The sequence below is a fragment of the Eulemur rufifrons genome, chromosome 1 (assembly GCF_041146395.1).
Source record: "Eulemur rufifrons isolate Redbay chromosome 1, OSU_ERuf_1, whole genome shotgun sequence".
Lineage (NCBI taxonomy): Eukaryota > Metazoa > Chordata > Mammalia > Primates > Lemuridae > Eulemur > Eulemur rufifrons.
This window is the reverse complement of record NC_090983.1, coordinates 35,394,570-35,420,351: the sequence shown is the minus strand read 5'-3', so window position 1 is coordinate 35,420,351 and position 25,782 is coordinate 35,394,570. Positions and strand designations below refer to the sequence as shown.

Below are 25,782 nucleotides of genomic sequence, written 5' to 3'. Positions count from 1 at the left end.
GTAAGTTGACCTCTAGAGCAGTGTGCCTAGACTACCTTCATCAACACTTTCTAAGACTTAAACCCAAATGCAAAGTTATTCTGTTGCTGGCAAAAATGATAATGAAGTATTCTAGCAAGAGCAAAACCCTGTCTCTACTAAAAATAGAAAAATTATCTGGGCATGGTGGTGCACACCTGTAGTCCCAGCTACTGGGAAGGCTGAGGCAAGAGGACGGCTTCAGCCCAGGTGTTAAAGGTTGCAGTGAGCTATGGTGATGCCTCTGCACTCTAGCCAGGGCAACAGAGTGAGACTCTGTCCCCCACAATGCTAAAAAAAAAAAAAAAAGTATTCTAAAGGCAAATAAAATTCTTAAATTAACCAAAATCTTGAATTATTCTTTCTGCTTCCTGAAATTAATATAATTCAATATTAATTATAAATGTAAATAAAGGGTATATAAAAATGTATAAAGTATTAAAATAACCATACATTCATAAGGTATATGTAAATATATATGTACTGTATATATTTATGTATATATACATTTTTGCATATGTACATGTATATATGTGTGTATAAGCAAATGTGTGTATATATACAGTCACATGTATATACATGTATGTATTTTTATATATGTAAGATATGCATGCGCACACACATGTACACACACACACAGAGTCATCCCCCAGTATCCACGGGGGATTTGTTCCAGGAACCCCTGCGGACACCAAAATCCATGGATATTCAAAGTCCTTTATATAAAATGGAGTAGTATTTGCAAATAACCTATGCATATCCTCCAGCATACTTTCAATCATCTCTACGTTACTTAGATACCTAATACAATGTAAATGCTATATGAATACTTATTATATTATATTGTTTAGGAAATAATTCTTTTAAAAAAGGTCTGTACATGTTCAATAGAGATGCAACCATCCTTTTTTAATTTTTTGAGTGTTTTTGATCCATGGTCGGTTGTGGGAGCCATGGATACAGAGGATCAACTGTATGCTTACATACACACACTTTTTTCAAAATATGTGAACAACGTCTAATGAGCATTTTCTAAAACTATATATTTTCCAACATTGGGCTAAATGGTATAAATATGTAAATCCAAACCCAAAACTCTTAAAATAACATTCAGAAAGATCCATAGATTTCTGCATATTAGGCAGTGTTTAATAATAAGCTATATTTCACACTCAGTTACTTACGTTCCATGAAATAGGGCCCAGGCTCAATTCTCCATACAATTTGCCCTTTTTGTGTTCCGGTCACACCCCTGTTTTTAGAATCCCAGAAGTTGGCTGGAGAATTCTCATCTGAAAAAACCAAAGAAACACTTTTCAGCTTAATTATAACCTGTCTTTCCTTGGCTAAAAGACTAACACAAGCTCTAAAATAAATGGGAAAAAGACAGGGGAGGAAATAGTAATGAACACTCCCAGCCCCATGTCACCCTGAGTTTCTACACTTGCATTCTTACGAAATAAGGGGGAGGCATGGAAAGAAGATGGTACTTCTGGGCTTGGCCGGGGTGGTCAATGTTGCCAAAAGGCAAAACTGCAAAGAAAAAGAGTACAACTGCTGCAGCTTCAGCAATGAGCTGATTTATAAGAAAGGGGTTGGGGTAACCTCCCATCTGTAAAATCCTTTATAAAAAGCAAAGGAAGAGCAAACCTGGGAGAATGTAACAGAACTCAAGATGAGATGAACAAAAGGGGCATTAAGCTATGAAACTGAGTTAAGATACAGCACAGCTTTGCCAGGAACATGTTTAGGGAACACAAACCAAGTCATCACATCTGCTAGGACAGTCTTTTACAAAAGGCCAAAGGCAGTAGACCTTGAGATGAAATGAGAAATGGAAAAAGAGAGTGTTTAGGCTTTTGTGTGGAAGGAGGATAGAAAGGACAGTGACTCCCCACCCCCAAACCGGCCTGAAAGCAGCATTTTCTAAGCTTTCTGATCTCATGGTGCAAAGAAAATGCTCATGTTTCTAGGGAGCACTAGAGTAAACAGAAGCCATGTGTGCAACTTAAGATGACAGACAGGGATCCTCGCCTCTGGCCTCCTCAGGCTCTCCCCCACCACCCTGAAGGCTGAAGGATGCATTCACACACTACACCTTGCTCACATCACACTAGTTTGAAGCTCTGTCCTAGGGGCCTAGAATAGGAAACGAAACTAGAAAACATGAAAAGGAAACCACTCAGACTTTTATAGAAACATTAAAAAGTATTAACATATAGTGACACTGTCTCTTGAAGTCAAATGTACTGCATTTGTTTCCTCAAAGCCCTTTCCTAGGAGGAAAGATTAATGCACCTTAACTGAGAGTTGGAATACTGCAGACAGGGCGAAGTAAGAGATACACCAAAAAAGGAAAGATGGAGAAAAGGTCCCACACCCGAAAGAAGAGTCCTGAGGAAAAAAAAAAACCTTTCTTCTTTTGAGTATGAAAGAAACAGAAAGTGGGTCGAAGTGAGGGGTCAGAGGGATTTCTGTCTGTGGTTGTCCTTAGGGCCCACAATATGGGCCCCATACAGTTTCATCATATTGAAAAGCCAAAGAACTTTGGGAGGGATGGTCCTTCAATTCCATTTGCATTTAGCACATTGTAAGTCAAAGGTTCTTTATTGTGAAAGGTCAGGAAACAGCCACTGTTCTTTATAAGCACGAAAAGATATAACTCACACATGGCATCATCTCCTCTCCTAGGCAAACAACACAAGCAAACAACTCTATTTCATCACACAAATATAACCAAGACACTGGTATTTAGAAGGCACTCAGGTAATTCCTTAAAACTGGATTTAAAAGATGCCATGTGTCTCCTCAGGGCAGACCATGTTTACTACCTAATGACTGAGCTTCTTCCTTACCAACCAATCACCAATTTCATTCAAGGCAACAATGTGCCCAGTTAAAGATGCCTCTCCAGAATCCCTTGCAGCTAAGGGTGGCATGTAGTTTAGTTCTGGCCAGAGAGATGTAAGTGGAAGGCTCCAGGGTGGGACCCCAAGGAAAACTGTTATTTTCCTAGTTAGAAAAGGACAGACTTGACCTCCTTTTGCTCTCCTCTTGACCCTATTCTTGGATGACAGCCACATGCTAAAGACAGCACAGCAAGAAGCTAGAAGCAATCAGGACGATTCATTGAACCACCTGCCTCCAGACTTCTTGCTACCCAGGGAAAAAAATCAATTCCTATTTGGTTAAGCCACTGTAGTTGTGTTTTTGTTACCTGCAGCTGAACACAATTCTTAACAAATATACCCACCATTCTAAAAACTGCTCAATGATTTAGATTCATCATTCCTGGCTCGATCTGCAATCCCCGAGTTTGCATCACTGCTCTGGGTTACACAACAAGAGTAGCTGCTTCACCTCCTGAAAGGTACTTTAATGGGCAGAGCTAGAGCTGCTTGGATGGGGAAAGGGACTCCCATATTTTCACAAATAAATTTATTTATTGGTCACCTGGAAGGCACAGAAGGCTGGACCCTGAAGGGAACAGAACACAGGAATCGGGAGTAGAAGGCATTCAAACCTATTCAAAATGCATTAAAAAAAAGTAGCTATGCATATGGGAAATTCACTAAAAATATTGTCACAGTTTCCTCTTGAGGCCTCAGGAAAGATGCAGCAGTATAAAATCTGGCTTTAAGGAGTAAGCACTAGGATCACTATGAAAAAAAAGCAACAGTAAGAAAAAAACTTCACTTGTTCATGTGACCTTGCTGTAAGAGTGCTTGGTCTTCTGGTATTACTAAACTTTTTCTCTTGAAGCAATCAATTAAGCCAAACTAAGTATACACTTCTGACACAACAACTTTGGGAAGATGGGACTCTTGAGGAACGGAAATGAATGGAAGGGTGGTGATGGGATGAGGAGAATTATTGTAAGAGGTCTGAGCCCTGGACAGAGGCTTGACACAACCCTGCACATGTTTCCTAGAAGGGAGCTTGGACAGAAAACCAGTGTTGGCATCTCTTGTTCCAAGAGGGTCACTAATATCTCTTTCTTTGCAAATCACTTTCACCCTAGGTAGCAATACTGCATTACCTGAGTATTCCTGCTTAGTCTCAGAAGTAGAAAATAAGAGAGAACAAGTGTTGTGTGTTTCCCTCCCAGACTCTTAACCAAGAAACAGGCCTAGAGATAAGCATTCAGTTCACCCACCAAGTCATGTGGGTTGGGATAAACTATGTTATCCCTGACTTCATTTCCCTAGTTGGTTCATAGGCCATGTGGAAAACTCCATTTGGTTAAATTTATGACACTTAAAAAATAAAGGCTTGCCCCTTCACACCAAATGTCTAAACTGTACTGTAAATATTTAGGTTCATATAGAACACAAATGTTCCATATATGATGAGAAATTGGTCCGAATTTGGATGAACAGGCCAAGAGCAGATGCTTGATGGGCCTGTTCTGATTAAAGCCAAGCACGTGCTTGTCAAATAGGAGATAACCAAGATGATTAATATTCTGCTTATGCTAGATTGAAATGTTTCATTGATGAGATTATATTTCTGGTAATTTGTTATCCTTGCCGATACTAACACTTTTGCCATCGAGTGGCAGCTACTCTTGATTGCAAATATAAAGTCTCTAGACTTTATATAACCAGTTTAGGGGCACAGAGTTTAAATTATTGTGAAATAACCACCACAAGCCCTATCACTAGTGCCACTCCTACCCCAGCTGGCAGGACCTGGCACGTCCTAGGAAGGCCCCAATGACTCACTCCTTTGCTTTGTGCCAAGAAGACCAATTTTAATTGGTCCTTCAGATTAAATTTTTTTTTCTTTAGGTAGGTTCACACCTTTGTCTGGGTTGCAGTCAATTTTTGTCTAGCCTAAGAATACTTTTACAGTGACAGCATTTCTCTGCTCAGATCTATTTTTCATGGATTTTCAAAGACAAAATATTTTTTTCCTGGATTGTATGAACTGTTCTTCTTTACCCTCATTTAACACCTATATTTGGTGATTCAGTCTTTAAAAAATGCCCCCATGCCCCAGTAAGAACAATCACTGAATATAAAATGGTTTACCAAAGAAAGGATTCCAAATCCCCTAAAGTGTCATATAGAAGTAATTATAAATCTATTTCTTACTTTAACTGACTAAAGGTTCTGAAAGATCACAGCAATGCCACCAGTCTTTAAAACCAACCATCCCTTGTTCCATTTATACTTGGCTTCTTCCCCTCCCAGTTTCTCCCAACAACTATTCCAAATCTGTTCCCTACCTTCACATCCCTTACCTAATTTCCACCCTCTTACTTGGAGCAGGCTACCGTGCACCCTACAGCATCCGAAGCAGGGAGTACATGAGGTCTGCTCTCCCTTGGTTTCTGTATCCATACCTGCTACTTGTCCTCTTGCTTAGGCTTCTACCCCCTCTTTACAATGGTGCCTTTGACCCAATTCCCTCCATCAGTCACTTCCTCCCACCTTCACCTTTAACCTCTCCGTTAGGGACCCTCCCCTCAACCTAGAAACATGTCCACTTCCATGAGGCCTACTCTACTGGTTTTGCCTTTGCTCTTTGACCATTACCTTCCACGCCCCCTTTCCCATCCTCATTCATACTTCCCCTCCCTGTAGTATTAAAGCATCTGTTTTTCAGTTACGGAAGAGTCTAAATTATAGGAGTGTACATTCTAGATACTTAGGTAACATCCTAGCTAGAATATAATTACAAAGAAAATACATTGGAGATGTTTAATGCATACACCTAAATACCTTCTTTAAATCTAATTTTGTTTGTTAGGGTTTATATAAAGCTTGTCCCTTCATGTCTCATATGTCTTCTTTGTTCTCTTACAAGTCGAGTTGGCTACATAGTTTCTCTAAATAGAAAGGCAAAACATGTGCATGCACAGCACACACACACACATGCACACACACAGCTCTAAAACCCTTCTAATTTTCATACCCATCTGTTTGTAAATATTGTGGGAACACAATTAATAAAATTTTTGAAAATCTTTACACTTGCCTTATTTTAGCAATCCATGATGCTTTTCCAAAGTTCTTTCATTTAGTTTTGTTTTTTATGATAATTACTTTTTAGGGATACTCCAATTAATCTGGTTATTATTAATAATACTGGAATTATTTCTGTTTAGTCTGCTTCTTCAAGGGAGAAACAAATAAATCATTTGGACTCAGGAAATAAAGGAGTAGAGACAGAAGATTACGACACACAACCCTCTTCCAATAACTATATAGTGGCTCAGAGAATTTCTGCAGGGCTTCTTAATGGAGTGAGAAACAGGCCCCCTTTCCTTAATTAAAATAACAAGATTTTTAGGAGGAACACCTAGTGATCTTAAACAAAATCTCTATATAAGCAGACTTACGAACATCTGCATATTCATGGCCGCAAATCACTTGTTATCTTCTCTTTTAGCAAACTGATCCTCCAGTTAGAAGTTGATTCCCCAACTCCACTGCCCACAGTGTAATCTCCCAGTTGGGGTGGGACAGTGGGGGATGTTTTTAAAATGCTATTTCCTGTGTTGCTTCTCCAGAGATTTTCATCCAGTAGGTTTGAGTCTGGGCCCACCAATCCGAATTTAGCAAGCATCCCAACCAGATAATTGCAGGTACAAGGACCACACTTTGAACAATTCTGCCCCATGGGAGCAATTCTGCTTCCAGGGAAATGCAGCAATCCCAGCAATGTTGTGGACCACGTACATGTCTTTGATTGTTGTCCCAGTCACTTGTTAGCATGTTCATTACTGCATTCCTTCATTCCTTCATTAGATAGGCATTTATTGAGCCTCCTATGAAGATCATGAGCACCCACTTCCTACCACAGGAGTTGACAGTGTAGTGGGAGGAGACTGGCACACAGATAGAAGGCAACGCAAAAAGTGCTGATAGAGGTGTACACACTTGTTAAAGGAAGACAGAGGAGAAATAATTAGTGCTTACTGTGACTGTGTTTGATTAATATGGCTCTGGAGCTGTTGAGTTTGAAGTGTCTTTGGGAGTTGGCTACTGAGATATCCTCCGGGAGATCTACAAATCAGAACCAGTTATCAAGTTTTCCCATCCATTCCCTAGACATTTTTTTTTACCTTCCAGGGCTCATATTTTTGGTTCTATGAATGGTCATCAGAAACACCAAACAAGTGGCCACATTTAAAGCTGAATTTAGTGGTAAGTTACTGCTGTTGCCTGCACCCTAGAACATTATCCTTTTTTCCCTTGGAAAGTGGATTAATTATATTAACATACAATGTGATAGTAAAAAGTAATTTTTTAAAAAAACTAAATTAATTCTTTTTAAATGCCACAAAAAGCTAAAATAATGGAAACATAAGGAGTTTTAATTTTTTCCAAATTCTTCCTTCCCTGTAACATTTCACACAGAGATGGGTGTGAAAATTATTTTTAAAACTTTAATGTTTTCCCATACATGATTTTTGGATTTCCAAAATATGTCCTGTGAATAGGCTTTTAAGATAATAAGAGAATATATAGGAGGCATGACCAGACACATTCAAATATATATTGGATTTGGAAACATTTCGATGTCTATATTAATAGCTCCAAAACCTCCATACAGTACTACAGACAAAATTGAAACAAACAAACAAAATATTCAAAGCCCTCACTTTCCTACCAATAAACCCAGCAGAGTGGAAAATAGATGAGAAATTCTGTGAGAAGGATAGCATGTGACAGATGTGCCAGAGAGGTGAAAACGGTGCTTACAAACGTTATTTTGCTTTAAAGTAATTCTATCTCCTCTCTACATTTTCTCAAAAAAAAAAAAGGGGGGGGGGGACATAAACATCTAAATTGATTTTCAACTACCTGTTGGATACAAATTGAAAATAACTACGTCCTGAGATTAGACCATAAAGGTGCCTGACTTTGTTCTGGGTACACTCGGGAATTAGATGCCATGTCTGAGATCTGGGGTTTGGATAGCAATACTAAATAAACTACAATTCAAATCAAAACCATCATTACAGACCTGGGCACGTTCAGAGGCTCTGCTTGAGTGTTAAAATGGTACAAATGTATCAGCACGTACTAGGCAGGTTACAGGAATCCCACTGCAATGTTCAGATGAAAGTTTTGACAACGACTTTGAGATCTGAACTAAGGGGAGGGGCGAGTCTTCAGCACTGAATGTACTAAACAGGGCACCGATTTTATTAACTGCTGCGAGAATTCACTAACAAACTTCCTCATGAATTTGCAAACTTAGCATTAGTTTTTAACCCAATCTCCCTAGATGCCCAGTTCTTTACATTAAAGCCCTCTCCAGGGGGAAAAAAGAGTGTAAGTTTCAGACATTACTCAGAGATTACAATCATGGCCACCCGCTGAGAGTGCACCCACTGGAGCCTCTGGCTTTGGAGCTGCTTGAATGGCTATTTTCTTATAGACACCAGAAAGATGTGCTGAGAATAACGTGCTCGAGACTGGAGAAAAGGACACCGGCACAGTATAGGGCAGATAACACAACACAGGCCGAGAAGAACCAATGGCCAGACTGAAGCTCTGGCCTTGGAGCTATTTCTGCGCCAGAAGGCCTGGGATCCCTGCCTGGGAGGGGACCACACGGCTGCCCCGAAGGGAATGCTGGCAGGGTGGAGAGGTGCAGGGCGCATGAGCCAAATTCAATGCCACATACCACCCAGTTTGAGAGAGATATTTTATTGGTCTCCTTCACAGGAGGCCATCCACAAGGGGGTGGGGACCTGGAGAATGGGGGCGACCTGAACACTCACACCTCCACACGGGCTGGGCAGAGGCAAGAGGTCCCGTTAAGCAACTTCCTATTTAAAAACACCTCATCCTACACTATTTCACAAGGGCGGACATCACTGACAGCCCCGTGAGAAGAAACACGTGGACATATTTCAGTAAATCCCTCTCAAGGGTTTCAGTCATGGCCCAGAATACCAGATCACGAGGAGCAGAGATGGCTTGTAAAGGAACCAATTTCAAACACAGGTCACGTGACACGTTGAAACACGCCTCTCTTCTGTTCAGTGGCTCCCTATCTCGTTCAGAGTAAAATTCAGTTTTTATGACACCTTACAGTGCCCACGGGACAGGGCCGCCCACTCCCCTTTCAATTACAGCTCTGACCTCATCCTTCCCTACCTTCTCCCCGTCCCTCCTCACTCTACTCTAGCTACACTGACTTCCTTATGTCCTCAAAGCTGTTGTCAGGATTCTGCCCCAGGGCCTTTGTCCTGGCTATTCTGTTTGTCTGGAACTTTCCCCCAGATGTCTTTATGGCTCAATCACTCCCTTCAATTTTTTGAACGAGGCCTTCTCACCAAGGACTGCTCTGACTGCATCATTTAAAAATGCAACTCCTCCTCCAGCATTCCTGGACTGTCTTAGTCTGCTCAATTTCTTTGCCATGACCTTTATCGCTTTCTAACCTACTACATAATCTACTTATACATCTTGTACATTGTCTGTCTTCCTCTCTAGAATGTAAACTCCCAGAGGTCAAGGAATTTTGTTTATTCTGTTTACTGATGTATCTCAAATGCCTAGAACAATACCTGGCACATAGTAGCTGCTCAGATTTGGTTGAAAGAAAGGTATCTTTATATCTTCTTTTAATTATATGATATTAATCAAATATTAGTATCATACTGTTAAGATATACAAAAGAGAAATAAAATTCTCACCAAGGAATGCATAAAGCCTCTTTGAAGAGATCTCCATCTCTTTCAGAATAGAGAAAAACAAGGACAATATTGCAAAAATCTATGGGAAGCTTTATTAGGGCTAATTCCACAAGATCAGTTTAAACTCCTAATCTTTATACCAAGAATTTCCAATTAACATTCACACTTAATTCAACCACACTGCTGAGGTGACATTCAACTTTGTTTATATCTTACAGTGGTTCATATCGATGCATAAAGAAGATAAAATGGCTTGCCTAAGATCACACAACACGTTTCTTCTTGACAAGGACTTTCTTTCAGAGCATTTCTAAATTAAGATTTTTTTTCCCTAACTGAATGTTTTACTACATAGGATTTATGAGAACTCAGATTTTTTGATAATACTTCAAATGGAAAAATGACTAAAGGCTTACTTACATTAAACAAGAAACCTCTATTTTATTTGGCTCTTGTAAAAATGTATAATAAATTTCATCGTGAAACAGAATAAGTCATTTGCAATAGTTGTATCCAATTTCAGAATAAAAATCATAGCAGGAACTAAGTGTTCTTAGTAAAATTTGAGGCTTAAAGATTTCCGAAGTCTGTTTCAAGTACACATTGCTGTCAGTACACAAATTTCCCCATCATACTTTACCTGACTGTTTTCCTCTGGAAATTATGCTTTTATAATGAGAATGTAAACCCAAGCTCTTTTAAAGGGTCAGGTATGGCCAGCATTTGGTAACTTGGTAAACACCTGAGTACAAGATCTAATATTAGGCCCTTCAAGAATACTCTATGACAATGACAGTAAAATGTCACAATCCTATTCCCTGTACCAAGGCTGAAAGGGTAGAACAAGACTTACTGCTGCTAAATAACTTTTATGAGAAGAAGCAGAGTAAATGATTATTTCCAAAAGTCCATAATTTGGGCCAAGAGATAATAGGCAAAAGAGAGTTGAAAAGAACAGTTTAAGCCTCAAAGACAAAGGAAAAGAGCAATTACAGAAGAGACAGAAAAAAATGAAATTTGTAAAAATTAATTAAACAAATATTTACTGAGCATCTACTGTCCTCCAGGCAATATTCTAAGAGAGAGGGATTCGGGCAGGAATAAAAGAGGCAACGTCCCTGTCCTCATGGAGATTTTGGTTTGGTGGGGAAAGTGATTGATAAGCAGATACATAAACATACGGTGTAACGTCAGGTAGTGATAACATGATTTAAAGATGGACAGCCAGGGCATGGGGTGGAGAAAGGTTGGTAAGAGAATACAATTTTACATAGGTTGGTCAGGGAAACATTTGAACGGGAACCTGAATGAAGCAGGGGAGTTAACCATATAGAGATTTGGGGGAAAGGCACAAAACCAAAACCTGAAACAGGAACCAGCCCACCATGTTCCGGAGAACATCAAAATGAAGCAGATAGAGCAGCGTGAACGAGACAGAGAGTGGGAGATAATGAGATCAGAGAGAGGGCCAGGTGCCAGCTTGCAGACCATAGTAATATTATAAGAAATACTCTCTAGAGTTTACTATGTACCAAGCACTGTTCTTAGAGTTTTATCTTTATTAACGCATTTAAACTTCTAACAACCGTTTGAGGTAGAAACAAACTACTACCTATCAGATTTTTAACAATGAGGAAAGTAAGGCACAGAGAGGTTAAGAAATTTGTCTAAGACCACAGCCCTCCCTTATCCACGGTTTCACTTTCTGCAGTTTCAGTTATCCGTGGTCAACCTCAGTCCAAACATTAAATGAAAAATTCCAGAACTAAACAATCCAAAAGTTTTAAATTGTGCACTGCTCTGAGTAGTGATGAAATCTCAGCCAACCTGCTTCATCCAGCCTGGATGTGAATCATCTCTTTGTCCAACATCTTCACATTGTACGTGCTGCACATCCGCTAGTCACTTAGTAGCCCACTCACTTATCAGATCTACTACCAGGGTATCTCAACATGTGGGCATTTTATTCTCTTATATCATCACAAGAAGGGTGAGTACAGTACAATAAGATATTTTGAGACAGAGAGAAAAAGAGACCACATTCACAAAAATGTTATTACAATATAGTTATAATTGTTCTATTTTATTATTAATTATTGTTAATCTCTTATTCTGCCTAATTTATAAAGTAAACTTTATCACAGGGATGTTTGTATAGGAAAAAACAGTGCATATGGGACTCGGTAGTATCCGTGGTTTCAGGTATCATCCACTGGGAGGTCTTAGAACATATCCCCACGGATAAGGGGGGACTGCTACATGTGCAGAGTGAACCCAGGGTGTTTCTCCAGAGCCCACGCTCCAAAGCACTACACCACACTATCTATCCAGATCACGCTGTGAGGATGATGGAAAGTCACTGGAGGATTTAAAACAGGGAAGTGACATGATCTTCATTAAAAAAAAAAAATTCTGGCTGCTGTGTACAGAGCAGACTTAGAAGGGCAAGAAAGGCTGGTTCACAATGCTTCATGTCCAGGCCAGGCACCAAGCATTGCAGCCTTAACCTGGACATGACCCTCCTCCCATCTCCATCCTTCCTGTGTAGATAGCGCTACAGCAGATATAAATACCCACCCTTAGTGCAAAAGGCTGTGAACCAATCTAAGGCACTTCGGTTCAGTGACCCTGGGGGTGACTCATCCACCTCTAAGCCCTCAAACCACCATCCTGTAATTTCACTCTCTGAGCCCACCATGCTCTTCCCTCCCTCTTTATTCAAACAACTCCTGAAAGTCCAGCTTTCCCAGAGTCAACCTTAATCGGTCAAAACATAAAGCCTAATTCTCTATCACTTAGTAAACTCAGTAAAACACTTAATGTAACATATTCATTCTATCATTGGTGTTTAGTCCACATGGACCCACTGTTTACCAAGAGAAGTATGTTTTCTGTTTTTAGGTATATATCATTCATTGCAGATGCAATGAGAATACTACACTGTTTGATACTGACGTCACCAGGCTGTGGCTGCTAGGTGACAGCAGACCTGAGTTTAAATTTCATTTCTCCTATTTACTGGATTTATGACCTTGGGCAAGTCTTAAAACTGCATAGACTCCATTTCCTTAATCTGTAAAATGATAATAATAGCACCTAGCTCAGAAAGCTGTGAGAAGCACGTGAATACAGTACGTGAACCTAACATATATTAGGAGCTAAACGTGTGAGTTCTAAAAATCTACTTCTTCCTTCTTTCAAAGGGAGCTATGTTTTTATTTTAATACTCAAAAGCACAGTTCTTCGAGCTCATTTCCTTAGCTTTTACTTTTAAATTTTATTTTATTCTAATTTCTCATAAATATATATAACTTAAAACAAAAGTATATTTATTTATGGTTTTTAAACACTGCTTTCTTAATCAATAGTTGCCAAAAGACCAGGCAGCGAAGTCCTTATTGTACAGTATTCATAAACTATGTCACTGAGAGCCTAGCACAGTGTCTTACACATAGTATTGCAAAATTGCCCAGTTCTTGGACCGGAGGTCATTCAAAGCTTAAAATTTTGTCAATGAGCTTTAAACCTTGCTTGATGAAGAACCAGGTGGAAGTACCCTCATCTCTCTACACAGTGAAACCAGGACCTTGACTCCAGGGCTCAACTTGAGAATCTCTATCTCAACACTATGTATGTAAAAAGTTATTCTTTAGGATCACTTGGATATGACAATGGGGTTTGATCACATGTTCTCTTTTCTTTCCTCTATTTCCATGCATACACTAAGTTCTCACTCAAAGATAATCCCTTTTAATACTAAGTGAAGTTCAAAAGCAAACAGGAAGTTACTTTTACGTTGCAACTAAAGCTGAATATTCAGAGAAGTATACAATCATTATAAAACAATGTTCAGCTAAAAAAAAGCATCCTTTGTTTAGGAGTAAATCATTCCTTTGACCTTAATGAGCTCATACAATATGGATCAAGAACTGTTAGAGCTTACTTTATTTAAAGGTTACTCTTACTGAACTGAACCAAATACTTGATGGAGCTAACCTGAATTCAACCTGAAAATATTAGCTGGAAGCAGGTGGGAGCAATATTTCTGCAACATTCATTGCTACTGATCCTAAAGAATAATTTTGCAGAAGTAGGTGCTCCCTGTGGGTCCCTCCCCAAAACTGCTTTATCAGAACATGGATGACCTTTCCAGAGATTAGACTGCTCACCTGAATCTTTACTAAATCATCAACTTACTTGTCACTAAACTGAGCTCAGTGAGGGTGCTACTGGCATCCTAGCGGATAATTCTTTGTGAGGGTCTATCAGGCACATGGCATGAACATTACCATTCCTGGCTCTCGGGCACTACAGGCCAGTTGCACATTATATGGCAATAAAACATAACATTGCCAACCCCTTGAGAACCACTGATTGGCATTTTACAGCCACAAAGTAAAAATTTGCAATGGACAAAACTAATTTGCATAGGATTAAGATAGAATTGAAATTTTGCCCTGGATTCATTCCAGTTTTTAAACAATTAATTAAAGCAGATCTTTCTGCTTGCAAATTTTAGAAGGTCTAAAGAAAACTGGGTCAGATTGCCACACTTACCACAAGGAAATATCTAAAAATGATGGTTATATTCTCAAGTTAAAGTTTTGTTGTAAGATTATTAAATCAACAGTCTCTGGAATAGGAATGTCTATAAATATTTGTCCACATAAACCTTACCTTAAAAATAAACCTGTTTTAACATTTCATTTTAGGCCGGGCGTGGTGGCTCACGCCTGTAATCCTAGCACTCTGGGAGGCCGAGGTGGGCGGATCGTTTGAGCTCAGGAGTTCGAGACCAGCCTGAGCAAGAGCGAGACCCCATCTCTACTAAAAATAGAAAGAAATTATATGGACAGCTAAAAATATATATAGAAAAAATTAGCCGGGCATGGTGGTGCATGCCTGTAATTCCAGCTACTCGGGAGGCTGAGACAGGAGGATCCCTTGAGCTCAGGAGTTTGAGGTTGCTGTGAGCTAGGCTGACGCCACGGCACTCACTCTAGCCTGGGCAACAGAGTGAGACTCTGTCTCAAAAAAAAAAAAAAAAAACATTTCATTTTCTGACAAAAGAGCTCAAAAATTCATCAAAAATCATTATTATTCCAGGGACAGATAACCTGTCATGAAATCTATTTAGACTCAATATAATGTCATTTGCAAAAGCATGCTTGTAGGTAGAACCTGTACTTAACATCACAGTAAAGTCATCCATTTAAAGTCAGTGGGACCCTGGAAATTCACAGTGAGGGGACTGCATATTTATTTGTAAAAGTTTTACATACTTTGATCCCAGCACTGATCTATACCGAGTTGTCTAAATGTGATAAACATTCTGGAAAGTTTGTTCACAATTGTCCCTAACCATGCTGAAAGAACACATTTAAGAACTTTTCAAAGTGAAAGGCAGAGAAGACTAGAAATCCCAAACACTTGGACAAGGAAATCAGGTGAGAACAGCATTCATTCCACAGAACTTCCCGATACCTTACCTTATATAATCCCAACGAGTTTCTCTCTGCCTTTGCCAGCGTGAAATCCATCATTTCAAATCAGATTTAGGAAGCAGCAAGAAGAAATACGGTTCATTCTCCTTAAAATCATACACCCGGCCTACCCACTTAGCAATTTCATTCATAGGGGCGACCAGAACTGAAGTCAAGGCGGGGCTGGAGTTCTAAGGTGGCTTTGAAACCTCCGAAGGTCCACTTCACTGATGGTCCTGCTTCTCTTCCTCTTCCCCAAAAGTTCTAGAAAGGAAATTCTGGGTGGGATTCAAGCAGGCCTCCCCTGGGAGACTCCTGTCCAGCTAAGAATGACAATGAAGCTGCTCTTGCCTTTCACCAGAACTTACCACTGTGCAGGCATCCCGAGTGAAAAACATAGTGTATTATGTCCCTTCAGCTGAGGCAGTTGTGGCCACACCCCTGTAAAGGGTACAGGATGCAATCGCCCCATCCTCCCCTCAGCTTCCTTCCTTTGCTTTTCCATGGGAGAATTCCAAAGAATGAGTTATGTGTATACACACACACACACACACACACTCACAGTGAGCTGATGTCAAACAAGCTGACTGCTATCACAGAGAGGGGAGCTTGCTGTTTGGTTTACTCAGAATAGAGTGGCCACCACCTGGGAACTCCAATTTAACCATTACCCATTAATTAGACATGGCATTCATCTAGGTTACTGAAATAGGCTTATAGGATCCTAGCCAAGCCACAGTGGAATTTGTGGGCTTGTGATTTCCAACTATAAAAAAGGACTAAAACTTTTTCAGAGTTTTTTATATAGTTTTAACGAAAATCCAAAAATGTGCTTATCAATCCAGAAGTTATTTTTAGACCTAACTTTTAAGGCAAAAATAGATATGATCATCAACCTAGCTAGTGTTTTTGTCTTACGGTGGAAAGAGCTGAGGTGGGGAATCCCCAGTTCAGATCTATTGTCCTTTAATGGAGAAAGGGGCTTCCTGGAGCTGTTAGCCCACCTGTGTCAGCCATTGCAATTATTAAGTCCTGGATGGATGCAATCAAAGGCTGCAAGGCCATCTCTTTCTAGCAAACCTCCAGGAAAGCAAAATGAAATGTCCTCATTTGTCAGGTGTATTTGCTGTGAAGTGAGGAAGACCAGATTTGAGCTCCACACTACATAGTTTTCCCTGAAGCTTCGAGGGGCCACAGAACTTTGGACTGGTTCTGGAATTGGACGAGTGAGTACAGCAAGTCTGGCACTACAGATGTAGTCCCTGACACACAGTAGATGACTTAGTATGTCTCTAATGAGTGCCACTGTGCTCTAAGTAAGAGGTCAGTAGTGTCAGTAGGCCCATATTACAGACAAGAAAACAGAGGCTCACCGAGAGGAAGTGATAACAGCCAGGATTTGAAGACAGAGCTGAATGGTACCCAAACCGAAGCTCTTTTGCAATACTCTGCCTCCGTCCAAAAACACTCCTGACAATGCCAGCAACAGCACTAATTCACAGGTGGCCAATGGGTCCACAGTGGCCTCACCATTAGGAAATTAAGAAAAATAAATCTAGAAAGGTCAAATTCATTTCCTCTTATGGGTATCAAAGGTGGCTACAGCCTGTGAACAACAAACAGACTTCTCAACAATGTAAGCATCTCTCTTTTTATCCCCATTCAAGGATAGTGCATAACCTGAACTCTCAACTACTTTCTAGGCACGGACCAATATACTCTCCTCGAGGTAGAAGAAAGGCTCCCCCCTACTCTGTTCCTGGTGCAGCTCTTACTGCCACTCACTCCCCAGTATCTGGACCCTGCCTGATGCTCCTACCACTCTGATCCTCCAAGCCACGATTCTTTGCCTTCCAAATACTGTAACATCGGCCAGACACTTAGCTGCACTCTAGATTCTGGACCGCCCAAAGGTTATCGATATCCCCATGTGACAAACAGGCTATGTTCCTATATAGAGGAAACGTACTTTCCCCCAGCACAAGCCACTGCCATAATGAAATTAGATTTCCCAGCTGACCAAGAAAGAAACTTAAAGTGTAGGGAAAGGGAAGTTAGATGAATGCTGGAGCTTCAATTTCAGGCCATCACACACACATCCTCTTTCACAGGGTTGGTATTTAAGCACAGGTAGTTCAGCCGGCACCTCTTCAATCATAGTAATGAAGAAGGTACAGCCAGAGGATCATAGTGTAAGACCTCAAAGTTCACATACACGATTCCTTTCTCTAATCCACACCCCTTTGTGGGGAAAAGCCCAGCAAAATCAACAGCATCAACTAAAATGGGGAAGTACATGAATAACAATTTCGTATCCATATGACACCTTCGTGTTTTCACTTACTATGGTACCATATGGCCCTAGCCACTGAGAGACAGTTGTGGGGTAAAACAAAAACAGAAATAACCCCTGCCCTTGCAGGGTTTATATTTTAGAGAGGGGGAAAGAAACATTAAATAACAAATATATAATGAGTTCTTTAATTACACTTATGATACATGATGCAAAGGAAAAAGAGAAGATCCGAAGGGTTCGGATGAGCTGCTGACATGACCTGGTCCCGAAATAAGAGAACACTCACTAAAGGAATCGGTGTATGAACCAAGCTATGAAGGAAGACTAGGACTTGGGTAGGGAGGGGAGAGGAGAGGAATGAGAGATGATTCCAGATAGAAGGGCTGTGCAGAAGTTCTATGGTGGGAAGCAACACGGTGCTGCCAAGAATTGAAGGAAGAACAGTGTGTGACCAGAGCACACAGGGTTAAGGGAGAGATGAGGCTGGTGAAGGAGAACAGCACCTAGAAATTCTAGGCATCGGTGCACAGGGAGAGAAAGGGAAGCTTAAGAATAAGAGAATGGAAACCGTCCCTTTTCCCATCTCCATCAGATCTTCTGAAAGTCTAGTTGATTATCACAGTTCTCAACATTCAGAGCTATTGATCTAGCAAGAATGCCCATGGGTAGAACTGTGATTTGCGGATGCTAAATGGATTAATCATAGAAAATTAAAGACATCACTTAACTAAAGTAGCTCCCACAGCTTGCAGAATATTTATGGAGAGTGAAGCGAGGAAGAGCGAAGACACTGTCCTTAGATTACAATACAAATTGACAATGGAAAAATTCAGCAGTGTCTCCTCCATCTATCTTTATGGTGGCACCAAAAACACAAACCAGAATCAAGGTTAGCACGTCAGGAAGGAACATGCCTTTTCCTGAAAAGCTCGTTATGAATTTCCTTTGTGTTTATGCATTTGCATGCCCCTGAGGCTGACATCACTCGCATACATTATTGAAGCCTCGCAGCACATGTCTGCCTATCTGCTGCAATTTTTATTGGAGGCTTTTTCTTCTGACCTTGTGTTCATAAAGCAGCCAGATGAATACTCATCTCAGCTTCAGTCTGTTTTCAGATTCCCAATATCTTCCAACTGGGAATACACATCAGTTTGTGTACAAATCAGAAAGCTTTTTGAAAATACATACACAAGTGAGATAGCTGCTAAATCTAAACCCAAGTTGATACATACATACCAAATATGTTTTTTTAAAAATTTAGCTTTGAAAGTGGTAGGCAAGCAAATTCACTGAAAATAATAATGGCTATTATCTATTAAGAGCTTATTACATGACAGGCACTGTAAGTGTATACACACACCCATTTAATCCTCAGAGTAACCTGAGACATACAATCCCCAAGTCACAAATTTTAAAAAGTGGGGGACAGAGAGATTGCATAGCTTACTCACACAAGATCACATAGCTAGAAACTAGCTAGAATTCAAATCTACAGTCTGCATGACATCAGACCTCACCTCCACTTCCACCACTGTTGTACAGCTTCCCCCAACAGTAACTAACTACCATTCACCAAGTGCCAAGAACTACGCTCGGTATTTCAGAATCATTCACTGATAGAATTCTCACAGTAATTCTGACAGTTGTCATTATCCCCAAGATGAGGAAACTGAGCTTGGAGAATTCTATAACAGCAACTTGATCAAGGGCACACGATGGCAAGGCTGAAAGGTACAGAGGGAGATTTTCCTGCACAATTTCATGATAGCACCATTTGTGTGGCTCTCTGAGTTTAGTAAAAGTAATGGGCATGTTACTTTCCTAAGGTTTTGCAGTTTTATCTGAGAAATTATCAATATGCTTTGGAAAAGAAGAAAGTCCCCAAAGGACTGATTTTTTCATCTTAGGTGGACATAGAAATTCCTTTATCAATGTCCATTCAAGCCAAAATATCAGCACTGTGATCCATTATTTTCATAAACAACAACAAAAATGACCCTCACTTTTCTATGTCTAACAGATCAACACCCCCAAACCAATGTAATGTGACAAAAACTCTGAAACATATGCACAAATAAGAATAAATGTGGTTCTTTCCTTTGGTTATTTCCACAGCAGAATTAAAGACCCAGTTATAGTGGTGTCTGCTTTACCTGACTGGCATACATCTTGGGGCTCTTAGATATATTTTTCCTGGGCAAATTTCACATTAACATCTAAGCCATATTTTTCCTTAACAATGATCTTTGTATTAACCCCACATTAATGTAAAGACAGGTGTTTTTAAGTGGAATATTAAGGGGGTTATATACAACCCCACTTCCCTCATTCAATTTATAACTTGTTTAACTGCTTGGTTAATGGGTTCTGCAGCTAGGCTATTTTTTATTCCAAATAAAATTATATGATTGTAAACCAGGGAAGATTGATTTGAGAACAGATTTTAGGCATGTAAAAATCTTCAATTAAGATGAAGCCAGTAGAGAAGGATGTGAAATTATTTTATTTGTGTATGTATGCTCTTTGTTTCTGTCTGTAAAATGGAAACACTACCTTTTTCCAATAATGCTTTCTATATGGCCGAGATAGCAACAGTGAACCCAATAATATATCCTGGAGATGCTCTGCTGAAAGCAAATATTTAGAGACTCCAGTATATTCACATTAGTGACCAGTTTCAAAATTGGCATTTATAATTTACCACCATAGTATATGATACAGAATCAATCATATTACACAGCTCCCCAAACCCTGAAAGAGTAGTTCTCAAATTTTATTGTGTATTAGAATCACCTGAGACGTATGCTTAAAATTCAGACTCCACAGAGCAAGCCACAGAAATTCTGATTCAGTAGGTGTAGAATGAGTCTTAGGTGGCTGCATTTTTAAACAATTACCCCAGCTAATTCTGATGTAGGTGGTCCCTGAATCAGGCTTTAAGAGACAATTGTCTAGGGTCTCAAAATCTAATAGATCATATACTAATGTACATGTGTTTGTGAATGGCACATTTGATTTCACATATTCATTTTATTAGAAAACTCAAAAACAGACACGCATCTTTGTGCCTGTACAGTGTCTTCAACCCTAACAATTCTCATGATGATTTTATGTTCAATTCACTTTCAAAAGAAGAAAAAAGAGCATGGTAAAAGGACAAGCGAGTACAGGAAAAATGAAGACAGGAAGGGGCACTAACATGAGAAAAAAAGTCTTAGTCTCTACTTAAGTCAAGAACAGAGCTCCTCAAATACGGGCCATGGGTCAGCACTGGTCCAGGAACTGGCTATTAATAATCTAAGTCCAGAAACTGAGCATAAGCCTTAGAAACTTTTATAAAAATTTGTCAGAGTAATTTTATGTCTATTCAATCTACTAATAATATTTTGGAATTATATTTTGTAGGTCTTGTATTTTATTCCATTTCATTTTTTCTAATAGTTCATTTTTATTCTATCTTACAAAAGACCAATATATCCATGATGGGTTTAAATAACCACAGGCAACCTGAGAAGCAGTGGTGGACTCTAGGTAGAAGAATCCAGCCTTTTTGGTCAGTGCAGTGAGCCTCCTAGCCCAGGATTTGGATACAAAAATGGCATTCTATGATAGCATCTCAAAAGGTTAAGGGGCCAGAAGGAAATTACTGAATGAACATCTGAATGCACATCCTCAACTTCTCATAATTACTCATTCTGAATCTGTCAGCAATGAACCAATTTTTGTTTTTTGTGAATCTACCAACTTTTTAAGCTTATGCCACCTTTTAGGAATAACGCTTTCATAACACTTCTCAAAAGTTTACTTTCAACAGTATAAAGCAATTCTTTTTCACTTATTATAAATGCATTTCTTTCAACTTTCAAAGAGACTCTCAAGTTTTAATATTTGAGTATTCAGTGATGAACATTATCACTGTATCCTATCTGTGTAGTTTTGCAGACATGGAACTATTTTTTCAGGCTGTTCTCAAAAAGCAGTTCTTTTACCTGCTTTGCTCATCTTAGGGTTGCATCTCTGTCAGCTATCTAATGATTTGTTTTTTATTTTTGGCAAGGACAACAGTGATAAGAAGCACAAAGCATCAATAAATTATTCCAGTCATAAATACACGGGACAAATCTCATTTTGCAGTTTTCCTGCCTCCTTTGAATAATAATTCTCTCCCTATTGAAGACTTGCATTCTAAACAGTATTAATGTCAAATGATAGACATATTCTTTACATTTCCTGCTTGCCAGTCAGTATACCCCTTGGTGGTCCCCTGCAGTTTCTACTTTTGCTGTATAAGTGTTGCCAAGAATAACTTTTCCTTTTCCAAGTTAAACATGGTGTTTATAAAAGGGTAGGATGGAGAACCTGGAAGTATTCATCTGTACATACAATGGGTAAAGTCACAATAATAGCAACCACTTTCCTAGTTGCCAAGATCTCTGGCCAGGAAGAATGAAAAATGAGAATTTTCCTCCCATACATAATTGTGTCCCCTTTTAAAAAAAGTCAACTTTTCAGGATCCAAATTTTGTTCTGTGATGCTTAAAAGTTATAAGTTAAGGTACATACAAAATTCGTTCATTATATTTTCTTAACATCTTTTTAAAAATCCAATTTAAGACATTTTCTCATTTAATCAGTTAGTTATACTACTAAGAACTCTTGGCTTATAGGCAGGCCAGGATAGCCCTGGTTCGGCCACCAAAATGGAGACCAATTAGCTGTGTGATGTTGACCAAATGATTAAACTTCCTATGCTTTAGTTTCCTCATCTGTAAAATGGAGACAAGAACAAGGCACAGTCAGTACAATTTTGAGAGGACCGCAAAGCTACATACAGTAAGCAGCACGGTGCCTGGTACAGAGGACATGCGCATTGTCAGTAAACTCTCAGTTATTGGTGGTGATATAATTCTTGACAGGGAAGACTCTAAATCACTGAAATAAAACCTGGAGAAGTTTTCGAAATTTTCTCACCATGACAAGTACTTACACTAAGTAGATAAGTGACAATCTGCCAGGAAGGCAGCTGGCTAGATGAACTGACCCCTGGAGTCACCCACATCCAGGTTATCCAACAGGATGAAACTATGTGCAAATTCAGTACTTTTATTATAATTCAAGTAACATCTTTGGAGAAAAAGAATTGCCTGTCTTCAATTAGCTAAAGGAATTATAATTATGATGTTAATTTCCTTTAGTGTACTACATACATTTGTTTCAGCAATCACTTTGGGAAAGGTTAAGTGGAGAAAATAAAACTAAAATCATGGGACATCTTTGTAAAAGTAGATGGCGTTCATCCAAAATGCCTTTCCTGGAACAAACTGTAACAACTTGCTTCACTCCTGCCCTTCCCTACCAAGCTATATTTAAGGGTCTGGAAGCATTTCCATTATAAACTGCTATCATCAGGATTTGTCATTTTGCCTTCTAACCTGTTTCAGAGTTTATATATAAACATCTCAATCAAACTTTAAAAAAAAAAAAGCTATTGTTCTGTAAATTTAAAAACTTCCTCCCATAAAGGATAAGAGTACAAGGGGGGAAAAAACAGAAGCACCAAAAATGTAATGATTACGCATGGAAAAACAAATTATCTACCATGGTTTAATAAGCAAAATAAGGTGCATGTTCAAGAAATATGTGCCACCAAAGATCATATAAATTTAGTGGTGATTATGTCATAATTCAAAATAATCATGACAAGAAGCTAAATAAACGTCCAAAAATCAATTAAAAGGAAAATTATGGTACAGGTTTATTATAGAGTATTAAGTCACTATCACATGATATTCCCAAATAATTGTTAAAAACATGGAAAATGTTCATTAAATAATAAATGGAAAAACATACTGTAAAATCATATGCACAATATGAACTTAACTGGGTTTTAAATATATTATTATGTAAACACAAATAAAGTTGCAAAGGAGGTATGCCAAAATGTTCATAGTAATTACTGTTTGGCAAGAAAACTTAAGTTCCTTATATTTTTCCAAGTGGTGTACAATGAGCTTGTATTACTTTAATAAGCAGAAAAGAAAGGCTTCAACCTGGCCAAGTGTCCAGAGAAATATAGAAACACTAACACACATAAAAAAAAAAAAAAAAAAAGGTTGGCCTCTCTCTTACCTTATTATATCCTCTGTGTTTCCCTTGCAAATCTATTTTTAATCATCAACTATTTTGACATTTGAAAACCTATGGATTTATGAAGTACTCATTCAAAAGTTTTCATTTATCAAGCAGTTTTACAAAAAAAGTGGCACTATAGCTAACCACATAGTATTATCAACACTCACGTCTCAAGATTCTAAACTACACAAGTATCACCCATCAGAAGGGCACCTCTCCAGGACAAAACACAGATTCAGGATACTTCTCTAAACTTTGCCTCAAACATCATATGTGTGAAGCACTTCATAACTTACTGGTCTCCAAATTTACGTATTTAGGAGCAACTATTTAAATAAAAATTTAAAGAGATATTACAAATGGAAGACACACAAAGCCACATCTAAATAATATCATTATACTGAGAAGTAAAAAACAAGAATCTAACAACAAAACAAATTAAAATAGTTTTTCATTCCTTAGGGTAAACAAAACAGAAAGAGTTGCAAACTCTATAAAAACTATTGTTTGATGATCCTAAAATTTCATAAGCAGGCCAGGGAAGTTTTAATAACATTAATCCCTAAATTAAATGGAAACCAGGTTGATTGAAGCTATCCATTAGTTAGTGCCAAGGAGAAGTAGCTTGAACTTTTAGTGATAAAACAATGAGTAAATTCTTAGAATTCTGAAGAGAGAAAGAGAGTCTCGAACATAACCTAAGAAGCAAATTATATTAAGGTCATTTTAATTTTTATCAGCTTATTTACTTGGAACAATTGTATTTTTGATCTAAGTTACTAAAAATTGTCTTGATACAGATTTTCCTGAACTATCCTCAGCATAATTAATGCACAAATGAGGCAAAACTTCCATTTTACAAGTTGCTCTTACAATAACAATCATAACATCTAAAAGGCCTTAAAAGAAGCTTTTCTCCTTGTTTCTTACTGGCAGATGAAATCAATACTACTAAATCAAAAGTAGAAAATGTGGACCAAACAAACAAGCAAAATACAAAAGAAAATAAAGGAAACAAAACCAAGAAGTATATATTTTCTTGGCACAAGTTTACTCAGCTGCATTCTCACAAAGCATTTCCGCAATTCTTTTAAAACCAGGTGCCATTGTAATTCTGTGTTCACATTACTTTTCCATTCAGTACCCGGACAGTAGCAAAGTCACAACGGCCTCCTCTTTGGTCTTTCCTTGGGTTGTGAGTCAATGGAAGTGCTATGAGTATGGGAGAGTTTTAAGAACCCAAACTCAGGAGTCAGATTGTTGAGTTTAAATCCACACCCTGCCATGTTATCTTTCTGTCATCCCAGCCAAGTCACTTTAACTCCCATTGCCTGGGGCCAAAATAGCATATATGCTGTACTACACACACACACACACACACACACACACACACACGCACAATTTCACACAATTTGCTTGTATTTATGGAAAGAAACAAGGGAAAGATGAAGAAAAAGCCAGGAATGGTTACCTACGCAGAGAATAAGGGTTCAGAGTGGTGCTATCAGGAATGAAATATAAAACTACTCTTAAAACACCTTATGTAGTTTTTCCCATTGGCCCAATTTTTAATAAACCCTGTAACTCATTGAAACATATGAATACTTTCTTAAACACATGATTTCATAACAATATTAAAATATAAATAACCATTAACCAAAAAAGAGCAAACACCATTAGTCAAAATTGGCAATAACTAGGGCACCAATGCCCACATATTCTAAAAACTGTCAATGAAAATTAAAGAATTAAACATTTATCTTGCCTTTCCAGAATGAATAGTATTTCAGAGGAACTAAGGAGCCACAGCTGATGAGGAGCCGTGCTGTTTGCACAAGAATTTTGGGAAATAAATGTGGAAGGAATAAAAGAATTAGAAAATTCACAATTTTTCAATGTATAAGAAAATAACATATTTGAAAATATCAAGTGAAAAACTGAATAGAAACATTATAATGAGGATATTAGGCTGCACAACCTGAACCTACTTATCAATTGGGACAGCCAGTCATGAAGTATCTCATGTGTCTTTTGAAGGAACGCAATGTGAAGTACACAGCCCTCAAGGAAGCATCGTTGGGGGAAAAGATGAACTTTACCCCATTCAAGACCTTTTTGTTACCTCCAATTTATAAGAAATATGGCGGATAGTGGAATAAGTTAAAAGATACTACCAGGGACATAAAAAA

The 25,782-nt window shown here is 38.7% G+C and overlaps 1 protein-coding gene across 1 annotated transcript in view; it reads right to left on the bottom strand.

Moving 5' to 3' along the window:
- The window catches only part of HECW2 (HECT, C2 and WW domain containing E3 ubiquitin protein ligase 2), a 204,640-nt gene that overhangs the window by 128,137 nt on the left and 50,721 nt on the right, over positions 1-25,782 (bottom strand). Inside the window, exon 2 of the mRNA XM_069469056.1 lies at positions 1,203-1,310. Within this exon, the coding sequence (XP_069325157.1) occupies positions 1,203-1,310 (108 nt within the window). The remainder of the gene's footprint in view (positions 1-1,202; positions 1,311-25,782) is intronic.